The 26,692-nt window shown below is 34.8% G+C and overlaps 1 protein-coding gene across 3 annotated transcripts in view; it reads right to left on the bottom strand.

Moving 5' to 3' along the window:
* Positions 1-26,692, bottom strand: part of LOC109058061 (F-box only protein 15-like) — a 37,646-nt gene extending 10,954 nt beyond the window's left edge. Inside the window, exons 1-10 of one of the 3 annotated variants that reach the window (XM_042714239.1) lie at positions 26,557-26,692; positions 26,375-26,452; positions 25,992-26,096; positions 25,646-25,879; positions 23,269-23,469; positions 23,060-23,183; positions 22,340-22,419; positions 21,817-21,962; positions 20,235-20,359; positions 19,928-20,134 (exon numbers count right to left, since the gene is read on the bottom strand). In XM_042714239.1, the coding sequence (XP_042570173.1) occupies positions 19,928-20,134; positions 20,235-20,359; positions 21,817-21,962; positions 22,340-22,419; positions 23,060-23,183; positions 23,269-23,469; positions 25,646-25,879; positions 25,992-26,096; positions 26,375-26,452; positions 26,557-26,633 (1,377 nt within the window). In that variant the 5' untranslated portion in view covers positions 26,634-26,692. Of the gene's footprint in view, positions 1-19,478; positions 20,135-20,234; positions 20,360-21,816; positions 21,963-22,339; positions 22,420-23,059; positions 23,184-23,268; positions 23,470-25,645; positions 25,880-25,991; positions 26,097-26,361; positions 26,453-26,556 lie in introns of those variants that run through there. The other 2 variants (XM_019075282.2, XM_042714240.1) reach the window with 2 other exon arrangements.

Raw genomic sequence — 26,692 nt, 5'->3', positions numbered from 1 at the left:
TGAACTACAGTAACATTGAACAACTGTATTTTCATGAACTAACATTAACAAAGATTAATAAATAGTGTAATAAATGTATCGTTCATCGTTTGTTCATGTTAGTCAATACATTAACTAAAATTAACTAATGGAAACCTATTGTAAAGTGTTACTGAATTAATACATATAAAAAATGTAGAGGTAATATCCTGCAAGTGATACTTTATATCTCATAATAATTTACAAAATAAAAATACAAAATATAATTTACTATTAACAACTACTTCTTTTTTTAAACAAGTTTTTTATAGCCAATTATTATTATTATTATTATTATTTTAAATGAAGGTGAAAATATAATGGGTGAGCTGCTTTCATTGCGGTAGCAAAATAAGACAGATTCAGCTGAACAACTATAATTGCATTGGGGTTACAGGACATACTAAAGCCCTATACCCTTGAATAAAGAATAAAACAGATCAACAATAGCAGAGACTTTGAGAGTTTGCATTTGCATGTACAAGCTATTATGTTTTTATTCAATCTTAACAAATGTGTTCACACACACAGCAAACATTAATTCCTTAATAAATCCGCTTTTCCTTAAACCCCGCCCCCGTGGAGTAACAGCTGGTGAAATTAATTACACATTGAAAGATTTGACTTTACTTATTCTAACAGCGGTTTGAGCTGCCACTTACATGCTGCTCTGCCCTGGTCACTGAATGTTGCTGACTGTGAAATTTAAACTATGAATAATGCTCTCTGTCTTCATTAGGAGCTGTCAGTTTTGATTTGGCAGCAAAGTGGCCTTTGTTCGTTTTTATAGGACTGGTATGCTCAGCCACTAGGTCATGGAAATAAACTTTTCAGAAGCATTTAATTCTTGATCACTGGTAATTTAACAACATTGTTTTTAGGGCGTGGGTGTTTTACTTTCAAGTATTAGATGTTCTATCTTTTATTCACCCAGTTTTCATACATCACTGAGGCAGTCTTACGTAAGAAAAGTAATCATAATAAAATTGACTTTTATTCTTCATGATGTGTGAAATACTGTTGTTTCTTACTTTGCAATCTAATGGTTCCTTTCTAAAATGAGTCTGCTTCAATAACATATATAACTGACAAATGTGACCTCCGGAGGACTCAGCCTCCAAAATGAGACACAGCTTGTGTCTTAAGAACTGGTCTGACCAACTAGCAGTTAGTCAAGGGGTAATCATTCGTATTTTTCAGATTAAATTTAGACCAATGCATGTTTTTTTGTAACTTGACTTAAAAATTGGTAGTGGTGGTGACTGGTAAATTGGTAGTTGTTCCAACCATAAGGTCAAGGTTTAGCTGATCCAGCTACCCAGATGCGTCATTCCAGGGGGAAAGCATCTTTTCACATTGACAGTACATCAAATTAAAATTACTTGCAAGCAACATAAAAAACAAACAAACAAACAAACAAACAAACAAACAAACAGCATTATGTTACCGCAGATGTTTTATCAATGCTTGGTTTTTTGGAGTAGTGCCATTAGCCAGTTAGCATATCAGGACACCATTTGTGTAACCAGCATTGATGGGTAATAGCCTTTACAAAAAAACAAAAAACAAATAAGAACACCTTCTTTCTTAAACTACCAGTCATTTTTCTTAAACTGCCTTTGAAATAAATGGAAATGCTAATGAACTGTTAAAACAGAAATACAGCTGATGAGTGGCAATATCATTTGTACTTTTTTGAAAGTTATATAATTGTCAGAAAACAAAACAGGGTTTACAACCTGACCAGATGTATTCACCTTTGTCCATTTATGGACGTAATGAAAAGTATATACTATCTTTAAAATCTTTTGTACATTTGTATCACTATAAATCAGAGTCAGATCAAACCCAATACTTACATTTAAAACAGGGTATACCCCCCATCCCCCCTCACAAAAAAATTAAAATAAATAAAAATAAAGAATCCTATCATCACCAGCGTGCAATGAATCTTGGGAAAGGCTTATTTTGAGGCCGCATAAGAAGGAACCTTCACAAAAAAAAAAACAAACAAATCCATCAATAAAGAATCAACCACCAACAAATAAAAAAAAAAATATTAACATGTAAGGACGCGATTTTCTTGCATCAGCTGGTGTTTATGGGAAACATCTTTCACAACAAAAAACAAAGCTAAAAAAAAATCCACTGAACAATGATGATGTAAGAAATAAAGTGTTCTTCCACCAGCCAAGCAACTTTCTTTGAAATGAATGGAAATGCTAATGAACTGTTAACACAGAAACACTAAGTTCAAAACACACAATAAATCTCTTTATTAAGAATATTTACTTAAATTGACCACAGAATATATTACAAACAATAATAACAATAAAATAAAATGATTCACATGAAACATTTTACAACTGCTTTCGTATTTTTAACTCATCTGCTCCCTCCATTAAATATTGTATCCTGGTTTGAGTTTTGGAAGAGTTTAACAGCTAATTTGCACTACAGCCACTAACTTCTCTGATGATGCCACTAAAATCACCTCATCTCATAAAAGCCCAGCATGCTTTATGGCTAGATAAACTCTGGAAGTAGGAGTGGGACAAACCACATGTCACATTTAGGCTAATTAAGCAGAAAAGCATCTTTGTCTAGTTGGGTCTTTCCCTTCATTACCGGCAAAAGCGTTGACTTGGCATGTCAAACGGTCCAACCAGCAGCCCTCCTGTTCGGCCTTGGACAGGTATGTGAACTTTCATTTCAAAGCAATGCATATCAAGCTGATGCGACAGACTGACGCCATCGATTTCCGTTAGCCATCTGAGGTAATTATACAGGAATAAGCTGAATGGGCTCCTGTGGGGCCTTTTTGCAAACACTTTCCGAAGTAGCAGCTGTATGATCCCAATTCCCTAATGAGCTGGAGCGCTCACTGCCTCTGCGTGTGGCGCAGAACTGCATGGACTCGTCCAATACAAACATACGCAGTACTAACATAATGCAAAGCAGGAGAATCAACCTGCATTGTTATTTTCCTTTTAAAGTCACATTTCCCTGTCAAGAAAACGAAAGGCAGTGTAAAAACAAGTCCAATGCTTTGATCTCATGAAAAGATACCACATGAATCTGACGCAGAGACGATCTTTGTCAAAACCAAACCATACAGACATGCTGCCTGCACGCTACGCAGCCCCAGAGACATACGAATGTTGTCAAACCATGGCAACATAAAAGCAGAGGCTGACAAGATTGTCTCCCCCTGTTCAGATTTAAAAGGACTGAATCATTAAATGAATCACAATGACTTTCATTGATTTTGGCATTGAACACACCTCCAAAACACTAGTAAATGTGTTTACATGAAGAATTAATCTGGGGAATGACCAAAAGAATCATGAATGATGTCATTGCTCTAAAGCAATGCAAGCCTCAATAGATGCTTCAATGAAAGCTGCTGGGATATCTCGACACACTCTGAAGCCTCGGCACAGAACGTAACATCATTACTCTTTTGTCTCATCCTGGATTGTACCTGTCTGCTGTTGTTTGACCCTGCCTGTTTTGACCACTCTGAGTAAAGCCTGCACTTGGATCCACCACTGTGTTGTCACACGTCCCAACGTTACACAATGATATTGTAAGAATCCCAAAAACAAAACAACAGCGATTTACAGGGAAAGTATTAGCTGTGGTTAGAATTTGCCTAGTGTGGTGTGACTTTGTGAAATATGAGAGAACATTTGAGAAGTACGAAACGCAGACAAGGTCTAGTATTGCCCATGTGAATTTAAGAACAGCTTGCTTGGGAGACTGTATTGAAGTATTGTTGGTGAGTAAGCTGACAGCACACTGGGAGCGTTTGAGAAGCAGGTTTCACAGTGTGAGCTGTGGTGACACCACTGCTGATTGTTTCACTACAGTGCTCTTGTCACAGAGCGCTGGTGACGCCTATCTCCCTGACACATCCATAAGCTGACTTTGGTTTACCCTCAATGTTGTTGCCACAAAACACTTCAAAAAGAAACATCTGGCAGTGATGTTTATGAAGGGAGCCTGAAAATACAAACTGTGTATTTTCCCCCTCATCATCAACTGAAGTAGAATTAGCATGCATGTGTGAAAGTCCATGTCATGTTTTAAATGTTCATGTGTTATAGCTTTTGTGTGCCAATTATATAAGTGCATGTAATACTTTTTTGGTCATACAATGAAATACTGACCATTGTCCAAAAAATAAAATAAAATAAAATAAACATACTATGCTTGTGGTAAAACACTTTTAAAAATTGCACTTTAAAGTACATAAATCATATTTTAATAATATGTTTGTCATCTTACAACACTTGATGTGTTGACTAACATAGCACAAGTACTTGATCATTTTAACTGTATTGTGTTATTCAGTACTATATTTGAAGTTACTATATATTATCAGTCAAAAGTTTAGCAGGATTCAGATTTTTTAATGTTTTTGAATTGGTTTTAACAGTATGCTCACCAAGGTAAAAACTACAAAATTACAGTAAAAACACAGTACTATATATATATATATATATATAATATATATATATATATAGATATATATATATATATATATATAATATATATAATCTAGCTATATAATTGTAATAGTATTTCATTATATTATTGTTTTTACTGTATTTTTGATCACGCAAACAGCTTTTTTTAAAAAAAAAAAAAAAAAAAACGTAAAAAAAAAACTTAATTATTCTAAACTTTTCATGTGATAAATGTACTAAACTGTACTAAACGTCCTTTAAAGTGTCTCACTTTACCTGTATTCACCCTACAATGAAAACAATTTTGTGTAAACAATTTTCACTCAGAAATTGCTCATTTGAAAAGACACAGTTAGCTGCACAATGAATTACATAACATTTTGAAGTAGAAAAACTGAAATTGTAGTTTATTGTAAAACATACTGTACTACAATATCTTTGTTTTATTTTCAACTTTGAAACATATATATTTTTTTACAGTGCTCCATGTGAGCTTTCATAAATATGACATTTTTCATGTTGGCAAATGGAAAAGGGTGATTTATTTTGAAATGAAGAGCCTCCCTTCTGTGAGCCAGAACATTATGTTTAGTACATTTAAATTGTGCTTGAACCAGGATCACTATGTCTGTAGTGTAATTTGTTCCTCACTGCTCTCCTCCAGCACCTTTCATGTGCTTCTAAAGGCCTGGCCATGAAACTGTTTTGAACTCATTTGCATTGGCTGGGAGGCTGTTTTGAATATTTTAGTCATACTCATGTTCTCTCTCTTTATCATGCACACAACACATTTTTGTCTTTTATCCATGCCTTCAATGTGAAGATTTCACACCTTCACAGTTTGCACTGCTGTCAAGGAAATTTAATGATTTGCTATAACCCTTAATTAATTCCGGAAACAAAACATCATCTAGTTGCAGGTTGTTGAATTCGGGACCTAAACTCTTCCACAGCAATATATCTAAATATGTCTGTACGGTAAGATATTGTTTTTTTTTTTACACACTCTGTGTTATCTGCGGCTTAAAGAAACATCTGTCCTGTTATCCTCAGGAGTTTTATTAGAAGGTTGTTGTTTGTAGCTGCTTCTCAGAGGACAGCTGTAATGTTCTCTATAGGGCACCTGTGTTTTCTCATTACAAGCACTCAAACAAGTGATACTAATTAAATAAGCCCCCAACTGGACAACAATTCACAAAAAAATGGATCTATATCTCATTTTAATGCTACATTCATTCATGCCATCTCAAATCACCTTGCTCATTAAAAATGAATGACAAATGGGAGTGATTTTAATGGCGGAAATGCCTTAGTCTATTAAAGGGTTCACCCATAAATGAAAATTCTGTCATCATTTACACACCTTTCACTTGGTCAAAACATGTATGAGTTTCTTCTGTTAAACATGGAAGAAGATATTTGGAAGAATGTGGATAACCGAACTGCCATTGTTTACCATAGTATAATAAAATTTTCATTTTTTTGGGTGAACTAACATGATGATGAGCGGATGATTATTTACAATGCATGTTGTAATGTTAATATACGACTATTATTGTTATATTGTGTAATGGTAAACAGAGCTATAGATTGTGAAATTAAATATTTCTCATTCTATAATTATTAATCTAGCTAATATAACTCCTAATTATTATTAATTATTATGTTAACATTGATCAAATGGTAAGTACATGCAAATAATAAAATGTGAAACAACATATAGGCTACACCACCATTCAATTTTTTTATATATATATATATATATATATATATATATATATATATATATATATATATATATATATATATATATATATATAGATATTAAATTGCTTACAAATTACATTGTCACAAAAAGTTATATTTCAAATTATAATGTTCTTTTGAATGATCTATTCATCAAAGAATCCTGTCAAAAAAGAAAAGAAAAAAAATATTAAGCAGCATAACTGTCTTCAACATTTTTTTTATAACAATAATAAAAGTTTTTTTTTTTTTTTAAAGCAGTTATGGCAGCTTTGCATCACACACACACCCAAAAAGAAAAAACAAAAAAATAGTGCAATGACTGCTGAAAATTCAGCTTTGCCATCACAGAAATACATTACATTTCAAAATTCAAATAAAAAAACCAGTTATTTAAAATTGTTATAATATTTCACAATATAACTGTTTTTATTGTATTTTTAATCAACTAAATGCAGCCTCAATAAGCAAGAGATTAAAAAAAAAAAAAAAAAAAAAAAAACATTCCTACCAACCCCAAACCTTTGAACAGTAGTGTAAATCTAACCCTAAAAAGATCAGCTGTTGTTTAACATGAGGATGCAGTGTTAACACACCATAGAGAACTGGTAGCATATACCTTATACAATTACAAACAGCTATCCCTGGTTTATGCAGAGCCATTTGACCAACGAATTCAACTGTTCATGACACTAGTGTAGGTGAGATGGTTTACAGTAACTTCTGAAATGCAGAGTTCACAGAAAGGATCGTGGCATTGATGAATGTTGTCCTGCATGTCTCCGGTAACATTGGCTAATGAGATACGGTGGCTTACGGTGGCTTACACACAAGGTGGCTTACAAAACTGATGACGTGTCCTGGAGACTCACAGTCAAGGCCACTGCGGATTCGTTCCCAAGGCTACAGATATGCTGGTTCATTGTTTCTATATTCTAGGTACCTATAGCTCAGTGTCACCTAATACCCTGTAAAGGTGGGATCAGATATATAACATTACATGATTAAAGTTTTAATTACAATTGTAGATGTCACCAAAAGCTAAAAATGGCCTGAGATTGCCAATGAAAACTGACCATTAAGCCCTGGCCCTTCTTGACATAAAGTACGAGCTGAGCCCATGACTACATTTTAGCAGCATAACGTAAGCCTACCAAAATGCATTTCCTAAATTGTGCATTTTTTTTTTTTCTGAAGATTTCACACAAACAATTTTCTAACTGTATTTTGTTGTGACCTTCGTTCCTTATTAAAATGTTACCCACATTGCTAGTGACAGATGTTAAATCATGGTATATGGTGGCTGTTATCTGTTCAGCACAACTCTTGAGCGAGGTTAAAAGAACATTACCTCTCAAGGTGCATAACTGCAAGTCATTCATCATACTAATATAAAAGTTCACTGATCATCCAGTGTGGAGACAGGGCTGAGGGTCTCTGAGGGTGATAGAATCAATCACCATCATAGCTGAGATGTCTTCTCGTTATACACGGGGTGTTCCAACACCACAGAGCATTATAAAAAATAATAGCTCACAAGTACCACACAACATTCCCATATTCTGCGCTAAAATTTATCTTGTATATTTATCTAGGACCAGACTCCCTTACCAGAGGCCCAATCATATCTATTGTTGGAGAGAACAGCAAAATGTTCTCAGTAAATGGATAACTTCCTCCATCTCCCAACCTAATCGAGGCATATCAGCCAATTTTGCATTTTCATGCTTTTCATGGGGAAAAATAACATAAATCAAAATGTGTTCACGATTATTACAATCTGTAATGGTAGGAAAACCATTAGCGAGAGATGAGCGCCGCTCTGCAGGAGCTGTGAATGATAAATTAGGTTTGTTTGGATGAAATGTGACAGCACACGCAAAACATGCTTTATTTATTTTAATTATTTATTTATTTTTGCTGCAGTAAATTGTGGAATATTGTAAAATATATAAATATCAGATGGAAATTAAATGTACTATAATAATAATAATTAAATATAAAAGATTAATTATTATTAGTAGTAATAAGTGTAGTAGTTATAATGATCTATAAGAATTATTAAAATGTATATATTCTTATTAATTATTAATTACTAGTAAAAAAAATATTTTTTTCTAAATTTTTCCTAAATATTAATAATACATTATTATTATTAATATTATATTAAGCAAGATGAAAATTTAAAGAGATAATTTGTGTCAGAGCACAGTGGTTAGTGCATGTGCTTGCAACCCTGCTCAGAGGATTAAGGTTCGAATCTGGAACATCATCATTGTTTTTGCTAGGAATTCTTAATGTAATTACAGCATGTTTAAATAGATCATTATTATAAATGTATTTATTCTTATTATTAATAATAAATATTAGAGATTCTTAATACTACTACTACTCTGCTGCTGAATCTTTGAGTATTAACTCCAGTTTCTATGTATTCTTCTCTGCTTCTTTCAGAATTGTTGAAGAGTATTCTCTACTTTCAATGATCTACCCACATGATGAGGTATCAAGGACCATCATCATGACAACAGCCATCACTTGTCGTTTGGTCACAGTTCTGTTAGGTTTCTACATACTGTACTATAAGAACAGGGCAAATAAATAGACAAATAGGAGGGCAAAAGTATACAAGTGCTGTAACAAGTCTCAGTCTAGCACAGCACGCATACCAGTTTTTATTATTATTATTATTATTATTATTATTATTTATGTTTTCAGAAAAAGAGCCAAATAGAATATATATAAAAAAAGTTTTAGTTAGTCAAGTGCTGACAAAAAGAGCATTTGAGATCTCGAATTGAGATCTTGGAACAGTCCAGGTACAGGTCTTGTGAGAGTGATTTTGTGCCTCTTTGGGATGATACCACGAGGTGTCGTTCACTTGCAGAACGCAAGCTTCTGGAGGGCACATAAGTCTGAACTATTGAGTTTAGGAACTTTGTTGCAGAGCCAGTGGTTGTCTTGTAGGCAAGCATTGTTGCCTTGAATTTGACGCAAGAGGCTATCAGCAGCCAGTGAAAACTAATGAAGAGAGGTGTGACGTGAAATCTCTTCAGCTCATTGAAGACCACTCTTGCCACAGCATTCTGGATCAAAGGAACCGGCATGCTTGATAGTACATGCCGGAAGGCCTGCTAAGAGAGCATTACAATAGTCTGGTCTGGAGAGAACAAGAGCTTGGGCAAGGAGTTGTGTGGCCTGCTCTGATAGTAAGGGTCTAATCTTCCTAATTAAATAAAAACCGCAGGACCGGGTCGTTGTAGTAATATTAAAATTGAATCTTAACCTAACATCAACAACAACCACAACTCCAATGTTCCTCCCAGTACTAATTATTTATGATTAAAAAACTTAGCTGTATAGAGAAGCTGTGATGAAGTGCTGGGATGGTTGAAATCACAAGCAGTTCTGTCTACGTAAGGTTGAGTTGAAAATGGTGGTCCTTCATCCAACCAGAGATGTCTGTCAGGCAGGCTACAATGTGAACAGCTACCGTTGGATCCTCTGGTTGGAATGAGAAGTAGAGTGGAGTTTCATCAGCATAGCAGTAATAGGAAAAGCCATGTTTCTGGATGACAGATCCTAATGATGACATGTAGAGGGAAAAGAGAAGTGGTCCAAGCACTGAGCCCTGAGGAACCCCAGTAGCAAGAAGTTATGATTTAGAAACCTCCCCTTCCAAGACACCCTGAAGGACCTACCTGAGAGGCAGGATTTGAACCACTGGAGTGCAGTTCCTGAGATGCCCATCTTCATGAGGGTTGACAGGAGGATCTGGTGGTTGACTGTGTCAAAAGCAGCAGACAGATCCAGCAAGATGAGTACTGTGGATTTTGAAGCTGCTCTTGCCAGTCTCAGTGCTTTAGTAACTGAGAGCAGGGCAGTCTCAGTTGAGTGGCCATTCAGCATAATGTCCATCCTTATAATGACCATCACACTCAGAATAAACAGAGCGGACATACTGAGCAGACCATTCGCATATGCTTCCCCCGTAAATACTGCTTATTTGAGCATCAAATCTCTCTGCATCAGCTGTACTAAAAGAGGAAGTATTATACAAACACAATGTGTATTCAGTGTGTGATGCTGATGTTTCTCAAAAAATCTGACCCATAAAACAGTAGCGTAATTCACTAGCTCAGCTAATGCACACAAATCAGCTCTGAGCCATAAACCTCACTCATAGCATTAGTAAACACCCCAATGTGAGCAGAGGGAATAGTGTGTTCATAGTAGGACACCAAACCACAAAGCTAGCCATCAACACACGGCACTGAATAATGAACAACTCCTAACATGAGTCTGAGGTGAATAAAGACAGAAGCATTTCCAGCTGACCACAGCACAAATAAATCTGACGTGCCCACCAACACTTCCATTACATTCCTCATTGGAGGGTAAACGATCTACAGCAACACAAGCTCACAAATAACATGGCCACAATCTCCACAGAGCTGGAATCCAGGATCTGCTGTGTGTATCTGCACTCACTCAGACCAGTGAGCACTCACCGTAGGAGCAAACCACTGCACCAAAAAGCAGGAAAAAGAAACAACGAAACAATTGTTCTGTAAACTCTTATGGCAAGTTGCTCTCAGGCAAAGTCTTCTTCAAAACAGAAATGAAAAACTAAAGAGCAAAATCTACAAAGCAAATCATATTCTAATATCTAAGGTGGCCATTTACACAGGCATTCTTGTATTTTGTTTGGGCAATTTGTTGCATGTTTTAATTTGTATTTATTTATTTGGTAATTTTATGCCATGGCAATAATTAAATCAGCAATACAGTATATGTGTGTGTGTGTGTGTGTGTGTGTGTGTGTGTGTGTGTGTGTGTGTGTGTGTGTGTTACAGAATGTACATAAATAATATTCAGATATACCATAGGAACGGCTACAAATTAATAAAATAAAATAAAACATTTAATAGTAGATATGATAGATAAATAATTAATAAATAAATAAATAAATAACCATTTACATATAGAAAGTACATAGACAAAATCTATATCAGATTTTATTTAGGTGCACCTTATTTAGGTTTTCCTCTTGACACTTAACTAAATACTCTTTTAGAGAATTTTCTTTATATATATATATATATTTAAAAAAAGATTAAGTGTATTAACATATTAATCTGTCATCTCATTCATTTGCACTCCATCTTGCCATTTAATGTAGGAACGCATCCTGCATGATTTTTCTTTACAGAGTTGCCTCTGGCTTGGGATATGAAGGCTTTATTTTCCATGCAACTGCTTTGGAATAATATGTATTGTGAAAAGCTAAAATCCAGGATAAATAATAAATAAAACTGACTCGACTTTTACAATCCATATAATACACATTACACCGGCTACATATCTGCATCTCCAGGCCCGAGCGGAGCATTATGCGTGAAGTCTTTTCAGGGGTTATACTTACAAACTCAGAGACAGAGTTTTCTGATTTTCACAATTTGCTCAGAGCAAAGAAACCCTCTGCGCATTTATGAGGACTCCTGGGACCAACAACGGGAGGCTGAGTGAATTTAAGAAACAAACATAAAATAAATCCTTAAATATGATTGTAAACTGGATTAGTCAGAAATGGGAGTTCACATTAAATGCTTTTTTAAATCCTTCTGAAACCAAGTCAGCACAGTGATGCTTTTCTGAATGGGGTTATTAATACAACTTACCTTTATCGCAGATTGCAAAAGTACCCTCAAGGTCTGTTAACAGTGCAGAGCAAAATAAATGTTTTTGTCAGCTATATACAAATAAAAGAACTGCTGGAAGGTTGTATTAATATTAATCAGGCTTGAGCCATCATTAGGCTTAATTAAAGCCCATTGTGTCTTACTGACAAAATGTTTGGGGTAATAATGCTTTTTGAAAGAAATGAATACTTTTATTCAGCAAGAATTAATTAAAAAAAACAAAAATATCAAATAAAAGATGTATAAATCAAAAAAAAGATTTCTATTTCTGTTCTTTTGAACTTTCATCAAAGACTCCTGAGGAAAAAAAAAAAAAATACATTTGTACAGGTTTCTTCAAAAAAAATTAAGTAGAACAACCGTTTTCAACAACATCGATAATAAAATATTTTTTTCTTGAGCACCAAATCAGCATTTTGGAATGACTGACAATGACTGGTGTAAAGGTTGATGAAAATTCAGCTTTGACATCTCAGGAATAAATTCAATTTTAAAATATATTAATTTAGTATATAGTCAAATCAGAGATGCACCGATTGACGGGACAGTGATCAGAATCGGCCGATTTTTCGCATGATCGGCCGGTCATTCTCACGTCTTGCTAGTGATGTTACCTTCGTGAACGAACCATTCTTTTTGAACAAATCTTTTAGGTGAATGAATCGGTCTCGGTCATGTAATCCAATGACTTTTTCTTGTTCAATGAAATTCCTCCCTCCACAGCAGCGCGACACTATTAGCAGTGCATGCGCAGCTCAGTGAACTGGGTAGCTCTGTGGAATTTTATCCTGTCAAAGAATGACTAAACCTCGAGCCAATAGCTTTAGAGTATGAGATGTGACGGAGCATGTGATTTGTTCAATGTAGTGAATGAATACGCCCTTCACTGAATGAGTTTCTTTTGAGTCTGAACAAAATGACCAAACTGGTACATGTCATTCATGAACGAGCTGAATGAACTGGTACATCTGGTTCGTGAATGAAATGACTGAACTGGTACATCTCGTTCATGAATGAAATAAATGAGAGTGTACCGGGACAGTCGGCCATTTAGCATGTGAGTCAATCTTGATCAGCAATCAGCAGAAAGCAATGCAAAGCACAGTTATAGGTACTGTGCACATACGCTTGCTTGAATATTCATATTTAGCATACAGAACATAACTCCACTTTTAAACCCCGATTTATGAACGTGTAAATGTCTAACCAAACAATTAAAATGTTAATTATGCAAGAAAACCTTGTGCTTTGGTCATCTGAACAACTTATTTAGACTTTATTTATTTAATGAGAAGATTATCCACACATTATAATAAATCAGTTTTTTTTTTTTTTTTGTAACAAATAAATACAAAACACTCTTTTTCGCCACATGCTGGCATATTTTTGTAATATGAAGAAATGGTCACGGAATGAAAAAGTAAACAAATCTGAACAAATCATTTTGGTGAACAAACTGAAAATGAAAGAATCTCTTGAAAGAATAAATGTCAGAATAAATTCCACTACTACGTTTTGCCGTTTCTGAGCCGATCGTTTTATTGCCAGCACCACTGGCAATGACGTCACAGCCATGCGCACACTCACAGTCACGTGTAAGCATGTCGTTATTCAGATGTGTGGAGCACATTTTGCGGAGGATGAGGACTGTTTTCTGGAAGAGTAGCCTACTATGCCGGTGTCTGTTTCTATAAAGTGGGGCAGTTCCAACTTTGCAAGGACAGTCTGGCACTTCTGACTCACAGTCTGTAAGTACGTTTTCATATGTAAAGGATTTGCCACTATGCAAGTTTTGAGCAGTATAGTGAAGTCCTTGTCATTTCTCCGATCACAAATGCAGACATGGTTTTATGTTTACGTGGCGTGATACACAACGCGTAAAAAGACAGTATAAGTCATTATAATCAGTAATTATATCCCCACTGGATGCAACAAATGGCTCGTTTGTAATGGGTTTTATTGGTTTTGTTTCGTTGAGCCAGGACACACGGCATCACAGTATAGTAAGGGCGTAACATTTCCGTCACACGCTTGAGGCATTCGGCCAGTCACAACGCACTGGATAGCTGGCCAATCAGCGTACACCTCACTTTTCAGAACGATGAGTTTGTAAAAAATTGACGCGTTTCAGAAAGGCAGGGCATAGAGGAGAAACAATAATGTACAGTATGTGGAAAATAATGTGTTTTTTTAATGAGTGAGTCATTTATTCATTCATTCAACCGATTCATTCAAACGGCTGATTCATTCAGAAATGAATCATTGACTCACTCGATCACAACACACCGCATAAACACATTGCATTACACCAAATACACAAAAGTGGCTCATTCATAAGGACAGTCACTTCCCTCATTTCTGAATGAATCAGCCGTTTGAATGAATGAATAAATGACTCACTCATTAAAACAGACATTTGCCGCAACCTACTGGTGATTTAGTCATATTTAAAAGTATCATTGCATTTTTTTCAACTTTTATTTGCATGTTTAAAAAACATGTAAAAACATTAATGTTATAAAATTATTTATGCATTGGAAATTTTGCAGTGTAGATGCATTTATAGCACTTCAGATGCACCTTCTGTTTCCTCAGTAGTGGAAAGATTTGTTAATACTTATTTCTTTTGAATGTTAACAACTCTACAGTTTCTTATTATTCTAACTGATTTAATTGAAAGAAAGTAAGAATTTGATGTGAAAGATGACACATTTAATAAGGTTGGGGGGGGGGATTACCATTTATAAACATAGTGGGAAATGACATCTGTTTTGTTAAATACAGCAACTCATTTTAAGTTAACTATTTCTTCCTCGTTCCAGTCACAAAGCACTTTATTTCGAGAGTTATTTAAGTGAAAATCTGTAACAGTCCAGATTGGGGGAATTGTAATGTTTAATAATTTATTTTATTATGTAAATAATTTTTGCATTGAAAATTGCAGATTTTTGTGTGCATATGCTGTCAATTATAGTTCTTAGAAAGAAAATCGGAATAGGCAAAAATTGGTATTGGCAGGTCACACTTGCAAAAAAACGGAAATCGGAATCGGTCAAAAAATTTCAATCAGTGCATCTCTAAGTAAAATAGTAATATATATCAAATTAATATTACAATCAAATTGTACTAATATTTCACAATATTACTTTTTTTTTTTTACTGTATTGTTGATCAAATGAATGCAGCCTTGATGAACATTAAAGACTTCTTGCGAAAAACAGCTATATAAATAAACATGGCCATTAAATCTTACATATGATGTAACATAATAAGCCAAGTTTGAAAGGTCCAGAGGGGCTTGCGTGTATACAATAACTAAACTATTGAGTTATTTTAGATTTATTTCAGTATTAATGTGTTAACAGAGTTACTACATGAGCAGTGTAAGGATGTGCCTTCGTTTAAATGGCAGCACAGAGCGGTGTCACAGTGAAGGCTGCGGCCTCGTTAGCACGTGACCTCAGTTTGGGATGACAGAGAATTAATTGTAGCAACAAGGTCCTGCCAGATCGGAGTTAAATGTTAATCAGGGGGACGAGAACACCGCCAAGTTGCTGCAAAATGCCACTGGGAGTTTTCAGCTGCATGTTAATAAAATGATGTGATTAAATTCACACTGTGTGGGCTAAAAAGTTACAATGATTCATTCAAGCATAGCTATTTAATTTTAGTTTATTTTTTTATTTTTTTTTTGGGGGGGGGGGGGGGGGGGGTGGGGGGGGGGGGGGGTAAAAAAGATGGTAAAAATGGCAGAGGTTTCCAAAGCAAATATCACAGAACGTTCAGTTAGTATCTTTGTATGTTCCCAGAAGTCTCTTAGTGCAAAAATATAATTAGAAATACTGCATTAGTCTTCTGTTCTCTGCTGATTAATATCAAAAAAAAAAAATAAAAAAAATAATATAGATATGGTTCAACGTCTATGTAATGACAACAGAAATTCATTTCACTAGGCTGCCATCTGCTGGAAGGTTGTAATGTTATCTTTTGGGAAAAAATAGGCTAGTTGGAATTAAATACTAGCTTACAATAATAAGCATTACCATTGTTTAATGCATCTTTAATTCAGCTAGTGAATCCTGTTATAATCTTGGTAATGAAAGTGGTTTTGTGCAAAAATGTTTAAACATTTGGCTGATCAAATAGTGATGTATGCTGCATATTTAGTGGGCCAACCAGCTATTTTATTCAGAAAATTTGAATGCTGTGCACAGTATTCTTGGTTCACCCTAAAATGAAACTGCTGAAAATGTACTCAACTTCAGGCTATCCACGATTTAAACAAGTTTGTTTCTTCATCAAAACAGTTTTTGAGAAATTTTGCTCACCAATGGATCCTTTGCAGTGAATGGGTGCCGTCAGAATGAGAGTTCAAAGTGCTGATAAAAACATCACAATAATTCAAAAGTATTCCAATTCTAATCCATTCATTCCTTCAGTCCATTCACTATCATCCTCTAACATTAAAATCCAACAAAATACTTGTTTAGAACCTTTAACAATTGAACATTAAAAATAGAATACATCTACTAAAAAAAACCAGATTACCACTTCACTTAATAAAAAAATGCAACTTTTCACTTCATCATACTCGAAGCAAACTGTTAATAAAAAAAAAAAAAACAAAAAGTATAAAAACAATTAAAAATTAATTAATTGCAAACAAACAACTTCAAACCACACAACATTTTAACTCACAAAATGTTAACTGATTGAAAAGAGTTGTGTGGAAAACGTGGATTATTGTGATGTTTTTGTCAGCTGTTTGGACTCTCAATTTGACGGCACCCATTCGACAGATCTATTGGTAAGCAAGTAATGTAATCCTAAATTTCTCCAAACTTGTTTAGATGAAAAAACAAACTAATCAACATATTGGATGGCCTGAGGCTGAGTGAATTTTAAGCATTTTTTTTTTCTTTTTTTTGGATGAACTATTCCCAAAATAAACAATTCAACAATCCCCAAGAACAAACTGGGAACTGGGCCATGGAAGAGATGCTACCAGGTCACAAGAACATTCTGGGAAAAAAAAAAAAAAATTTGATAAAAATTTCATAAAACATAATTTCCTCACTTGCAACAGGTTCAGGTAATTTTTATTTTTTAACATGAGTGTTAAACATCCCTCCTCACTGGTTGAGGAGGTAAGAAAAGACCGAGCGCTGGTGATAACGGAGAGACAGCTACTGACAAGAAAAAGGAAGAAAGAAAGCAATATGTTGACTCGTATGTAAAATAGAGTTTTCTTGAGCTGTTCACATGCTCCAAGCCCCTTGTGTGTAATATGTGGAAACATATTGTCTAATGGGTCAATGAAGCCTTCAAAATTGCTTCGGTATCTTGAAACCAATAACACAGTGTCTACACGAGATGCAAGCGGCTGAAGACAAAACTTATTATACACAGTGATTCTGTCTACACTGAATGAGCGGCACGAAGAACAGTAGTCGCGACTGGTGTAGACACTGTGTTAGTTATGGAGCAGACTGGACATTTGCAACATCCAACCCTCCTCATTGGGACTTAAAACTGGTCCATGATGTAAAATAAAAATTTAAAGACCCCTGCTTTAATGCATAAATCACTGCACACATTTTAGAAACCATTACATTAATTCACTCAATATTACCAATACTGGTCTCCCTAAATCAAAAACACTCCATTACTACTTTAAGCCCTTTCTACAGTACAGCATCGACTTGCTTTTGCTAACTCATTACTATTTGTGCCTCTTTTATGGATTACCAGATCTAGCAGGTGTTTTATGACTTGTAAAGACTATATTACCAGATGAATAAAGTGTTTTTACTACACTAAAATGCGCCTTGGGTCGTCCTTAAAATAGCTGCATTGCACTGTTGTTCATCTGCTGCAGTACAATAAACCACTGAAATATTGGGGCAACATAAGGGGTATTAACCTTAAGGCAAACCTTTAATATAGCCTTAGACATGACAAGAAGCCAATTCATTTGAGCCTACAGAAAGAAAGGATTTGGATCAGAGTCACGACACAGAATATTTTGAAAAAAGCAGTTTTCAAGGTTAGCTTGACCTCTAAGGAAAAAGAGAGAGTGCTATGCAATCTTATTATCCATCCACTATCCATTTTTTTATGTCTGTCTCTTCTGCCAACCATATAAGTTCGGCACCTTTGATTACTGACCTAAGCGAAACGTTTTTCTGACTCTGGAATTGTGTCAAAATGCCTGCAGTAAAGAGACATGTCATGATTATATACTTCTTCTCAATGCAGTTGTCTTATGCTAGGAATGCTGAGGCTGCGCAATAACAACATTGCAATGTGTACAATCATTATCAGAGACTATTGCTGCCAAATGAACATTGCTAAGCTATATAAGTCATGGCATGTTTTCATTTTATGATGTGAAAATATTGTTCACAGAGTCACACACTGAAATCCCATTACATACTCTTAATGTCCTCGGTGTTATGGCGTGATACATCTAAGTCAAGCACTTCAACCGAAAATTTTATGGACTATTACATTTACATAAACCAATGCAGCAGAGATTTAAAGTGTAACTTGACGCTATGACAAAAGAACATAATCTACCTCTAGGGCAGAGAAATGTCTATTGCCTATGAATAATATAGAGAAATCAACCGCAGGGCATACAAGAATTATGTCAAGTTCCACAGTAAGAAACATTCTGCCCGTAGAGTAACACATCACCATCCAAAACTATCCATTATGCAAATCATTTCATTTAGAAATAAGTGTAATGGGGATTGAAAGGAAAATCAAGTTAAGTGGATTCAATGCCTTTGGTTTTGACTGGATCATGAATCCATAAGTTCAAAACAATGAATAACTGATCGACAACACTGCAATAAACTTAACTTACCATATAACTTACAATATCTTTAAAATGTATTTATTTTCTTTTAGTTTTAGTTATTTAAGATGTTTAAATGTTTCCTTGGAAACTAGCTGAAATTAAATAAAAGAAGTTAGTATATTATTTCAGTTAACTTTCTAATTTCAAGTAACATTTATTTAATGGTTTTAATTAACTACAATAACCATTTATCATTATTGGCTTCAGTAAGCAGTTATTAGCACAATTAGCACAATAATATTGAGATGCTTGGTGTCATTTTTAACAAGGAGATTAGTTTCATCATTAAGGATCTTTCAGCTCAGATCTGCTGCTAAATTGAATGACTTATTTATTTATTTTAAGGACTTTTAAGGACAGCTTGATTACTGTAACTATATGCAGGCCCGTCTCAATCTCATCTCCAGATGGTTCAGTACACACCAGTGAGACTTTTAGTGAAAATCAAAAATAAGAGATCACATTTTTCTTATTAGAATCAAATTAACTATTACCAATAATTACCAATTTGCTTATAGTTATAAAAGCGGCCCAGCGTGGTATTTCTCCACAGTATATTTGTAAACTTCTTTATGCATACTCTGCCCCAAGGTCATGCAATCAACTTCCTTCTGTCCCGTCCACGCCGTAAGGGAGATTTCTCAGTTCTGGAACCGTTTCCCTGCTCATATTAGATCCTCCTCCTCCACTGGCAATTTTAAATCCGCTTAGAGGTCCATTTTTATTCCTTAGCTCTTGATTCTATGGAAGTATTTTTATGGGTTTCCTCTTATTCTGTTATTTAAATTTTATCAACTCGACATGAATATCCCTCTTTTTGTGACAGGATGACTTTTATAGCCTGTGATTACAATATAAAGATCTGTGAAAATGTGAACATATGTGTTTGGTGATATTAAAATGTATAGAAACATTCAACCAAAACATTAACCTGAAAAGAAAAAGCTACAATAATCTTGACAGGAGTTAAATCTTGCTACACTCCTGAGTTACTGCAGCGTCCCTGCTTGTTCTATATAGTCAAAAGGTCATCATACAAACTGAAATGGCATATGAAGGCTTCAGTAATCTCTCCCAAAGTGCTTATTCACTTTGGCGACAGCAATGTAAATCACTAGATTTACCACAAAATACTGTTCTTTATACTCCATCTGCTTCAGCCTCATCTCCACCCTCCCCTCTGAGTCTTGGTATAGAATGGAGAAACTCCTGCCATCAAAATCATATGATACTGTGTCCTGACTTGCTTTGGTCATCACAACAGGAGCGCTGACCCACCAAAAAGGCTGCTTGGCTTCATCCCATACAGTGAGGCTGATCATGCAACAGTCCTGAAGACAGCAATTAGACCATGAAATGCATCCTTACATAAGTATTAAAACACTGTGAATAAAAAGTGAGGATGACTGGACCAGTGTGGTGATTCTGTACCTTGACAGTTCCATGTAAAGCTTCAGTCCTCCAAGGCAAGCTGACATCTCCAACCAGATGAATATTTGGAGATATGTTATTCTCACTGATCACTTCCAGTGGAAGATAACCATTAGAAATCTGATCTGGAGAGTAAAAAAAGAGGTATGCTATGGTACTTTGCGGTTGTCTACCAAAGATGAGATATACAGAATTCAAGTTACACTTAATTCTTAATTTAGAAACTGAAAATTCTAGATACTTGTATCAAAGTCCTTGTATTACTGGCTTAGTAAAAACATCTTAATTTTGCTTAGAGCAGGACAACACTGATATATTTTTGGGAATATAGCGCCATCTACTGTTGAGAATCTAGTACAATCAACTGTTGAGGAATAGTGTAAACCTGTAGCAATAGCCAAATGCTCATTCATTTACTTATAAGGTTATTTATTATTTTTTGTACCATCAGTTGGATGTCAGTTTTCAGACTGTAAACTATTAGTTTAACAGGGAATGATTTTAAAATCATTATAAAAGGCACATCAAGCCTTTTATATTATATTAGGCACATTATATTATATTAGGCACATCAAACATAACTCCTTCAAAAACAGCCAGAAACCTTCGAGTTATGATTGATGATCAGCTAACTTTCTCAGACCACATTGCTAAAACTGTCCGGTCCAGCAGATTTGCTTTATTCAACATTAAGAAGATCAGGCCCTTTCTTTCCGAACATGCTGCACAACTCCTTGTTCAAGCTCTTGTTCTGTCCAGGATAGACTATTGCAATGCTCTCTTGGCAGGTCTTCCAGCCAGTTCTATCAAACCTTTACAATTAATCCAGAATGCGGCAGCAAGATTAATTTTTAATGAGCCGAAAAGAATACACGTCACACCTCTGTTTATCAATTTGCACTGTCTACCAATAGCTGCTCGCATAAAATTCAAGGCATTGACGTTTGCATACAAAACCACCACTGGCTCTGCACCCCTTTACCTAAATTCATTACTTCAGACTTATGTGCCCTCTAGAAGCTTGCGTTCTGCAAGTGGACGTTGCTTGATTGTGAAGCACAAAGTCACTTTTACGGACTTAAATTAAATGTTCCCTCCTGGTGGAATGACCTCCCCAACTCAATCCAAGCAGCTTAGTCCTTAGCCATCTTCAAGAATCGGCTAAAAACACATCTCTTCCATCTTTATTTGACCCTCTACCTTTAGCACTCACTATTCTAATTCTTAAAAAAAAAAAAAAAAAAAAAATTAACTACCTTTCTAATCTTTTTGTATTCTATCTATTTTCTTTTCATTTATTACACAATTATAAAAAAAAAGACCTCTAACACTAGCTTGCTCTATTCTTTTTCTTTTTCTTTTCTATTATATTATTTAAAAGCCCTTGCACGTGTACTGCGTTTTAGCTAACTGAGACTAGTTATAGCACTTGTATATCATTGCTCTTTTGTTGTTTTTGATTGCTTCCATTGTCCTCATTTGTAAGTCGCTTTGGATAAAAGCGTCTGCTAAATGAATAAATGTAAAATAAATGATTCAAGTGTTACTTTGAACTCTTATTCTTATTCTAGTCTGTTTTTACCTCTCCTGCAAAACAGCTGGGAAAAGCGGCCAGACATGATGACTCTCACTGTATTGTGCAGTTCAATGTAAGCAGTGTATCCATGGAGACCATACTCCGGGTCCACATCATCAAACAAAGCACAGACTCCATCTGCTGTACATGGACTAGCGGTGTGAAAGAAGGATAAAGAAGGGAACAAAAGAGATTAACTACAAAGTGGGTGTCAATTTACTTTTTCACACTGAAGACTGTAGAGACAGTATGGCGGTAAAACAGGTGGTTTATCAACTGATGAGTCAGAGTACTACAGTTTCCAACTTCACCAGAAGATGGAGTTATTACACCACCAAACTATACTGACGGTGATGCATAACTGACATTTAGGTTCTGACAATAATATAATGGGGGGTGGCACACACACACACACACACACACACACACACACATTTATATATTATTTATATATAATATAATGGGGGGTGGGGGGGGCTGGATACAAGTTTGATAAAAGACAAAATGATAAGACAAAATACAGCAATACCTAATTGATGCATGAAGACTTCTGTCCACAAGTCTGTGATTGTGCAAGTTCACCATGACAAAAGCAATTTCCCACTGGTCCTGTATAGAAGCACCGGATTAACATATTTTGTATTATTGAAATCAAATATTAATATTATGCAAACCACTACTATCAATAATAATAATTATTATAATGATAATGAGTTACACAGTACTATAAAAAAAATTATAATTTTTTTATGTTTTTGAAAATGTACACTCATTAAGGCTGCATTTATTTATACAAAATACCTGATTTATATTCTACATCTATCAGTGTCACATGATCCTTCAGAAATCATTATAATATGCCAATTTGCAGAACAAGAAACATTATCATTATTAAAATATATATATATTATTATAAATTTTTTTTTGATGAACAGAAAGCTCAGAAGAACTGCATTTATTTGAAATAGAAATATCCTGTAAAACGGAAAAGTATTTTAATTTACTCTTAAGTTTTTAGTCTTTTATTCCATTCATGCATGATTGCTGATTAAAATTATTTTGAAAAAAAACTTCATAAATTAAAAACAACAGAAGCAAAAAACAAAAAAAAAAATGACTAAATAAACAAAATACAGAAACAAAACAACAAGAGCAAAACAAAACAGCAATATGAATAAAAGAAGTGTCACAAAATTTATGATTTCTCCACAATGTAGCCTACAAGCTCAACTCTAGAATTGAAAATAACCTTCCAGAATCCCAAAGTTATGCCCTGTCCAACATACAGCATCTTCACAATCTTGTCTGAAACACACAACTCGCTGTGTTCTCTTTGAAGCTTTACTTTGGACATAACTGATTTCCAGCCCGGCCTGAAAGGCACAAGATGGAAACAACAACATCACTCATTTAGGTTGGAGTAAAGGTGTACCTTTATATTTTTGGCACCTACCATACCTGTAAGGTGCAGGACAATTGAGTGGCACCCGCAACACTCCACGAAGCTCAAGCGAGGTGAGCTGGTTGAAAGGAGGCCAACTGACAGTGCCCCAGAACACAAAAACAGCCGTACTACTGAAGGAGGCATGAGACTGCTCAAAGGTGCTCTGCCGTCCTCTCCCATCAGTCACTGTGATCTCCCATGTAATGCACAGACTCCTGCCAAACACACATGACACAAACCACATCTGACACCTCTGCTCTCAGATCATTTAAGGCCAATGCCTTTTTTGTTGTTCTTTGAAGGAAATGCAACACAAAGAAAAAAATGAAATGTATTGTAAAAGAAAACGTTAAGTGGATGAAAATAATGTTTAATCTGAATATTTATCTTGTGTTCCTGTAGCATCCCTTAAACAAGATACACTTCTTTATACATGCAAAAAAAAGAAAAAAAGAAAAAAATATAACATAAAAAAAAATAAAAATAATAAAATTTTTTTCAAATACTATATTTTTAAGTAAGTGCATTATCAATTTCATTTTTAAGCATGTATAAAGCCAAAATCTAATGAAGTTAAAAATTTAGATTTAGACATAATAAATAATAAAATAATAATTATTTCATGGAAAAATTTCATATTTCAAAAGTGTTCTGAAATATGAAAACAGAGAAATTTAAATTTTTTGACACTATATTCTTAAGTTAATTATTAATCAATTTGTTTAGCGTGCTTAAAACAAAAATCTAATTAAGTTAGAAATTGAGGTTTAGGCTTAAAATAATAATACAAAAGTTGTCAACAGGGGAAATTAATTAATTAATTAATTAAAATTTAAATAAATATTAATTATAATTAATAAATTAGCATCTCTAAAACAAGATAAACTGCATTACTGGCAAAAAGTTATAATTCTGAATTAAGAAAACCGAAATATAATGTTGTTTTAAAGACTATATTTTGAATTAAGTTCATTATTAATTTTACATAAATATAAAATGTATAAAGCAAAACTCTTATAAAGTTTAGTCAGGTTTATACCTAAAATAATCATACAAATTTTGCCAATGGGTAAAAAAAAAAAAGAACATTCCTAAAACAAGATAAACGTCTTTACTCACAAAAATGCTACTATTCTGAAATATGAAAAATGAAAGATAATGTTGTTTTCAGAGACATTTGTATTAAGTTAATAAAATGAATGAATGAATGAATGCCTGAATGAATGAAACAAACAATTTTAAATGCATAAATACAAAACTATTTTTAAAGGTGGAGAATCCAAGGTAAAGAGCCAAAGTATCATAAAAAGAATGCTGCTAAAAACAAAACAATAATCTGTATTTATTTATTCATTCATTTTTTTTTTTTTTTGAGAATCAATGTTCATGTGAAAAGATGAAAACTGACAGCTTAACTGGGAAACAAAACAAAAATACTATTGATTGATTGATTGACTGACTGATGTGCAGTGCTGTTATTAACCTAATTCAGTTGATTAAGAGCAGGGAAGTGTCTATTTTAGCAAGATACTAACAATGAATGACATTAATTCTGAAAAAAGCAGGGCATTAGTTTTTGGGAAATACCTAATATAATGCATCATGTGCCTGGCATTGGCACCATGTGATATCAATTAATGCTGTAAGACAAGATACAAGCAGAGTCCCGGAGAGATTAATAGCTGTTGTTTGTGTCTGCAAGTCAGTGGAGATGATTATTACCGAAGTAAATCTGATCCTTCGGTGTCTTTGTAACTGAGGAACCAACGGGGATTTGTCTGGGCAAGAGGTAGGGGCCAAGCAATTTATTTCTACAATTCACCCAGCCTTCTGAGGGGACCACAATTATTTTCATTCCCCCTGTATGCCACACGCTCTTTGAGTCGAAAAATTGAGTGGCCCGGCAGCTCTAATCAGAGGTTAAGACAACAGCACGCCGCGGCCTGCAGATCATCAAGCGTGTTTCCTTTCCCATCGCCCAGGAGCACAGAGCAAATCTAAGACGCTGACTCTCACACTCACCTTTAATAAGCCCAGACACTGCAGGAGGGAAAAACACACCCTGACATATATCTGATGGGGGATATGCCATCTTCAACAGATTACACAGGTCACAACAAAGACGATATTTTGACTACAAAGTCCTGTTGTGTATTACTAAATGTAGGGATGTACAGAAAGAGAGATAATCAAAACAACTAAACATAGATAATAAAGAAACATACAGATTACGTGTCATCATGTCAAACCAATGCTCTCATCATCTTAAATCTACGATATAATAATCATAAAATATAAAAGGGATTTCAAGAGACATCGATTTTAAGATTTACACATCACATTTGTGAAACCTCAAATAAACTGAAACCAAAAAAAGCCACAATCTCTAACCTTATGACTTCCTCTGTATGACGCGGCATTCCTGAAAAAGGGTCAATGCGTCGTAGTTTCGTTCTCCACTTGTTCAAGTTCAGGCCAGCAATTTCTTTGAAGAACGTGTTTCTCCAGTATCCCCTTGGCCTCTCCTGCACACCCACCATACCTAGGGCATGTATCATCTGGTCTTGTTGGCCGGCTTTCTTCTTTTTGGTACGTTCACGGATGTAAAACTGATACCACATGGCACTGCAAGGACATCAAGGTAAGGAAGAAATTATTTTGATTTATTTTGATTTTTTTTAAGCTTTGAGAGAAACATAAAAAAAAAAATGGTCTGGAGAAAACCAAACTCACGCACTTGCTGTTGGACAGTTCATGGAAGTACTTGTTGACAAAGCTAATGCAGAAAAGAGACCCAGTATCCAAGTATGAGAGAATCCTGAGAATGATCTCCAGTGGCATCCTAGTTTAAGTTAGATTAAACAAATAAATAAATAGATATAAAAGGATAGATATAGATAGATACATGATAAGCCTAGATGAACAGACGAACGAACAGACAGAGATGTGGCATCTTATTTAATGAACGACCAAACAATAAATATTTTTTTTTTTCATGCACTTAACTACTTAAATAGCTACTTTAAATACACGAAAAAAAAGTAATTTAATTAATTTCCAGTAATCCGAGCATGAGAGTCACCGTGAGGCTAAGAGTGTTACCATACTCGCAAAACATGCCTTTCTAAAGAGTTTTCTCTGCGTTTGGATGTCATTCTGTGAACTGATGGATGTTGTAGAGCCGCTTTTCTTGGTTTTCTGAGGAAATTAAACACAAACACACTGAAACGATCTAGCAAAGCTCTGCAATGCAGAAGCATTAAAGCCAGAATGATACGAAATAACATAGAAGCAACAACAACCTGGACATGGATTTTGATTTAATAATTGAAGGCTGCCCAGCATCTTGCCTCTGGGTCTTCACGGATTGCGAAGACATAATTTGTATCTCTTGTGAAGCGTGTTTATGTGCTCTTCCGGCATCTCGCTGTCAAGGTA

This window comes from Cyprinus carpio, chromosome A24 (assembly GCF_018340385.1).
Source record: "Cyprinus carpio isolate SPL01 chromosome A24, ASM1834038v1, whole genome shotgun sequence".
NCBI classification, from domain to species: Eukaryota; Metazoa; Chordata; class Actinopteri; order Cypriniformes; family Cyprinidae; genus Cyprinus; species Cyprinus carpio.
Note: the sequence above shows the minus strand (reverse complement) of the source record. Positions and strands in the feature narration are given on the sequence as shown.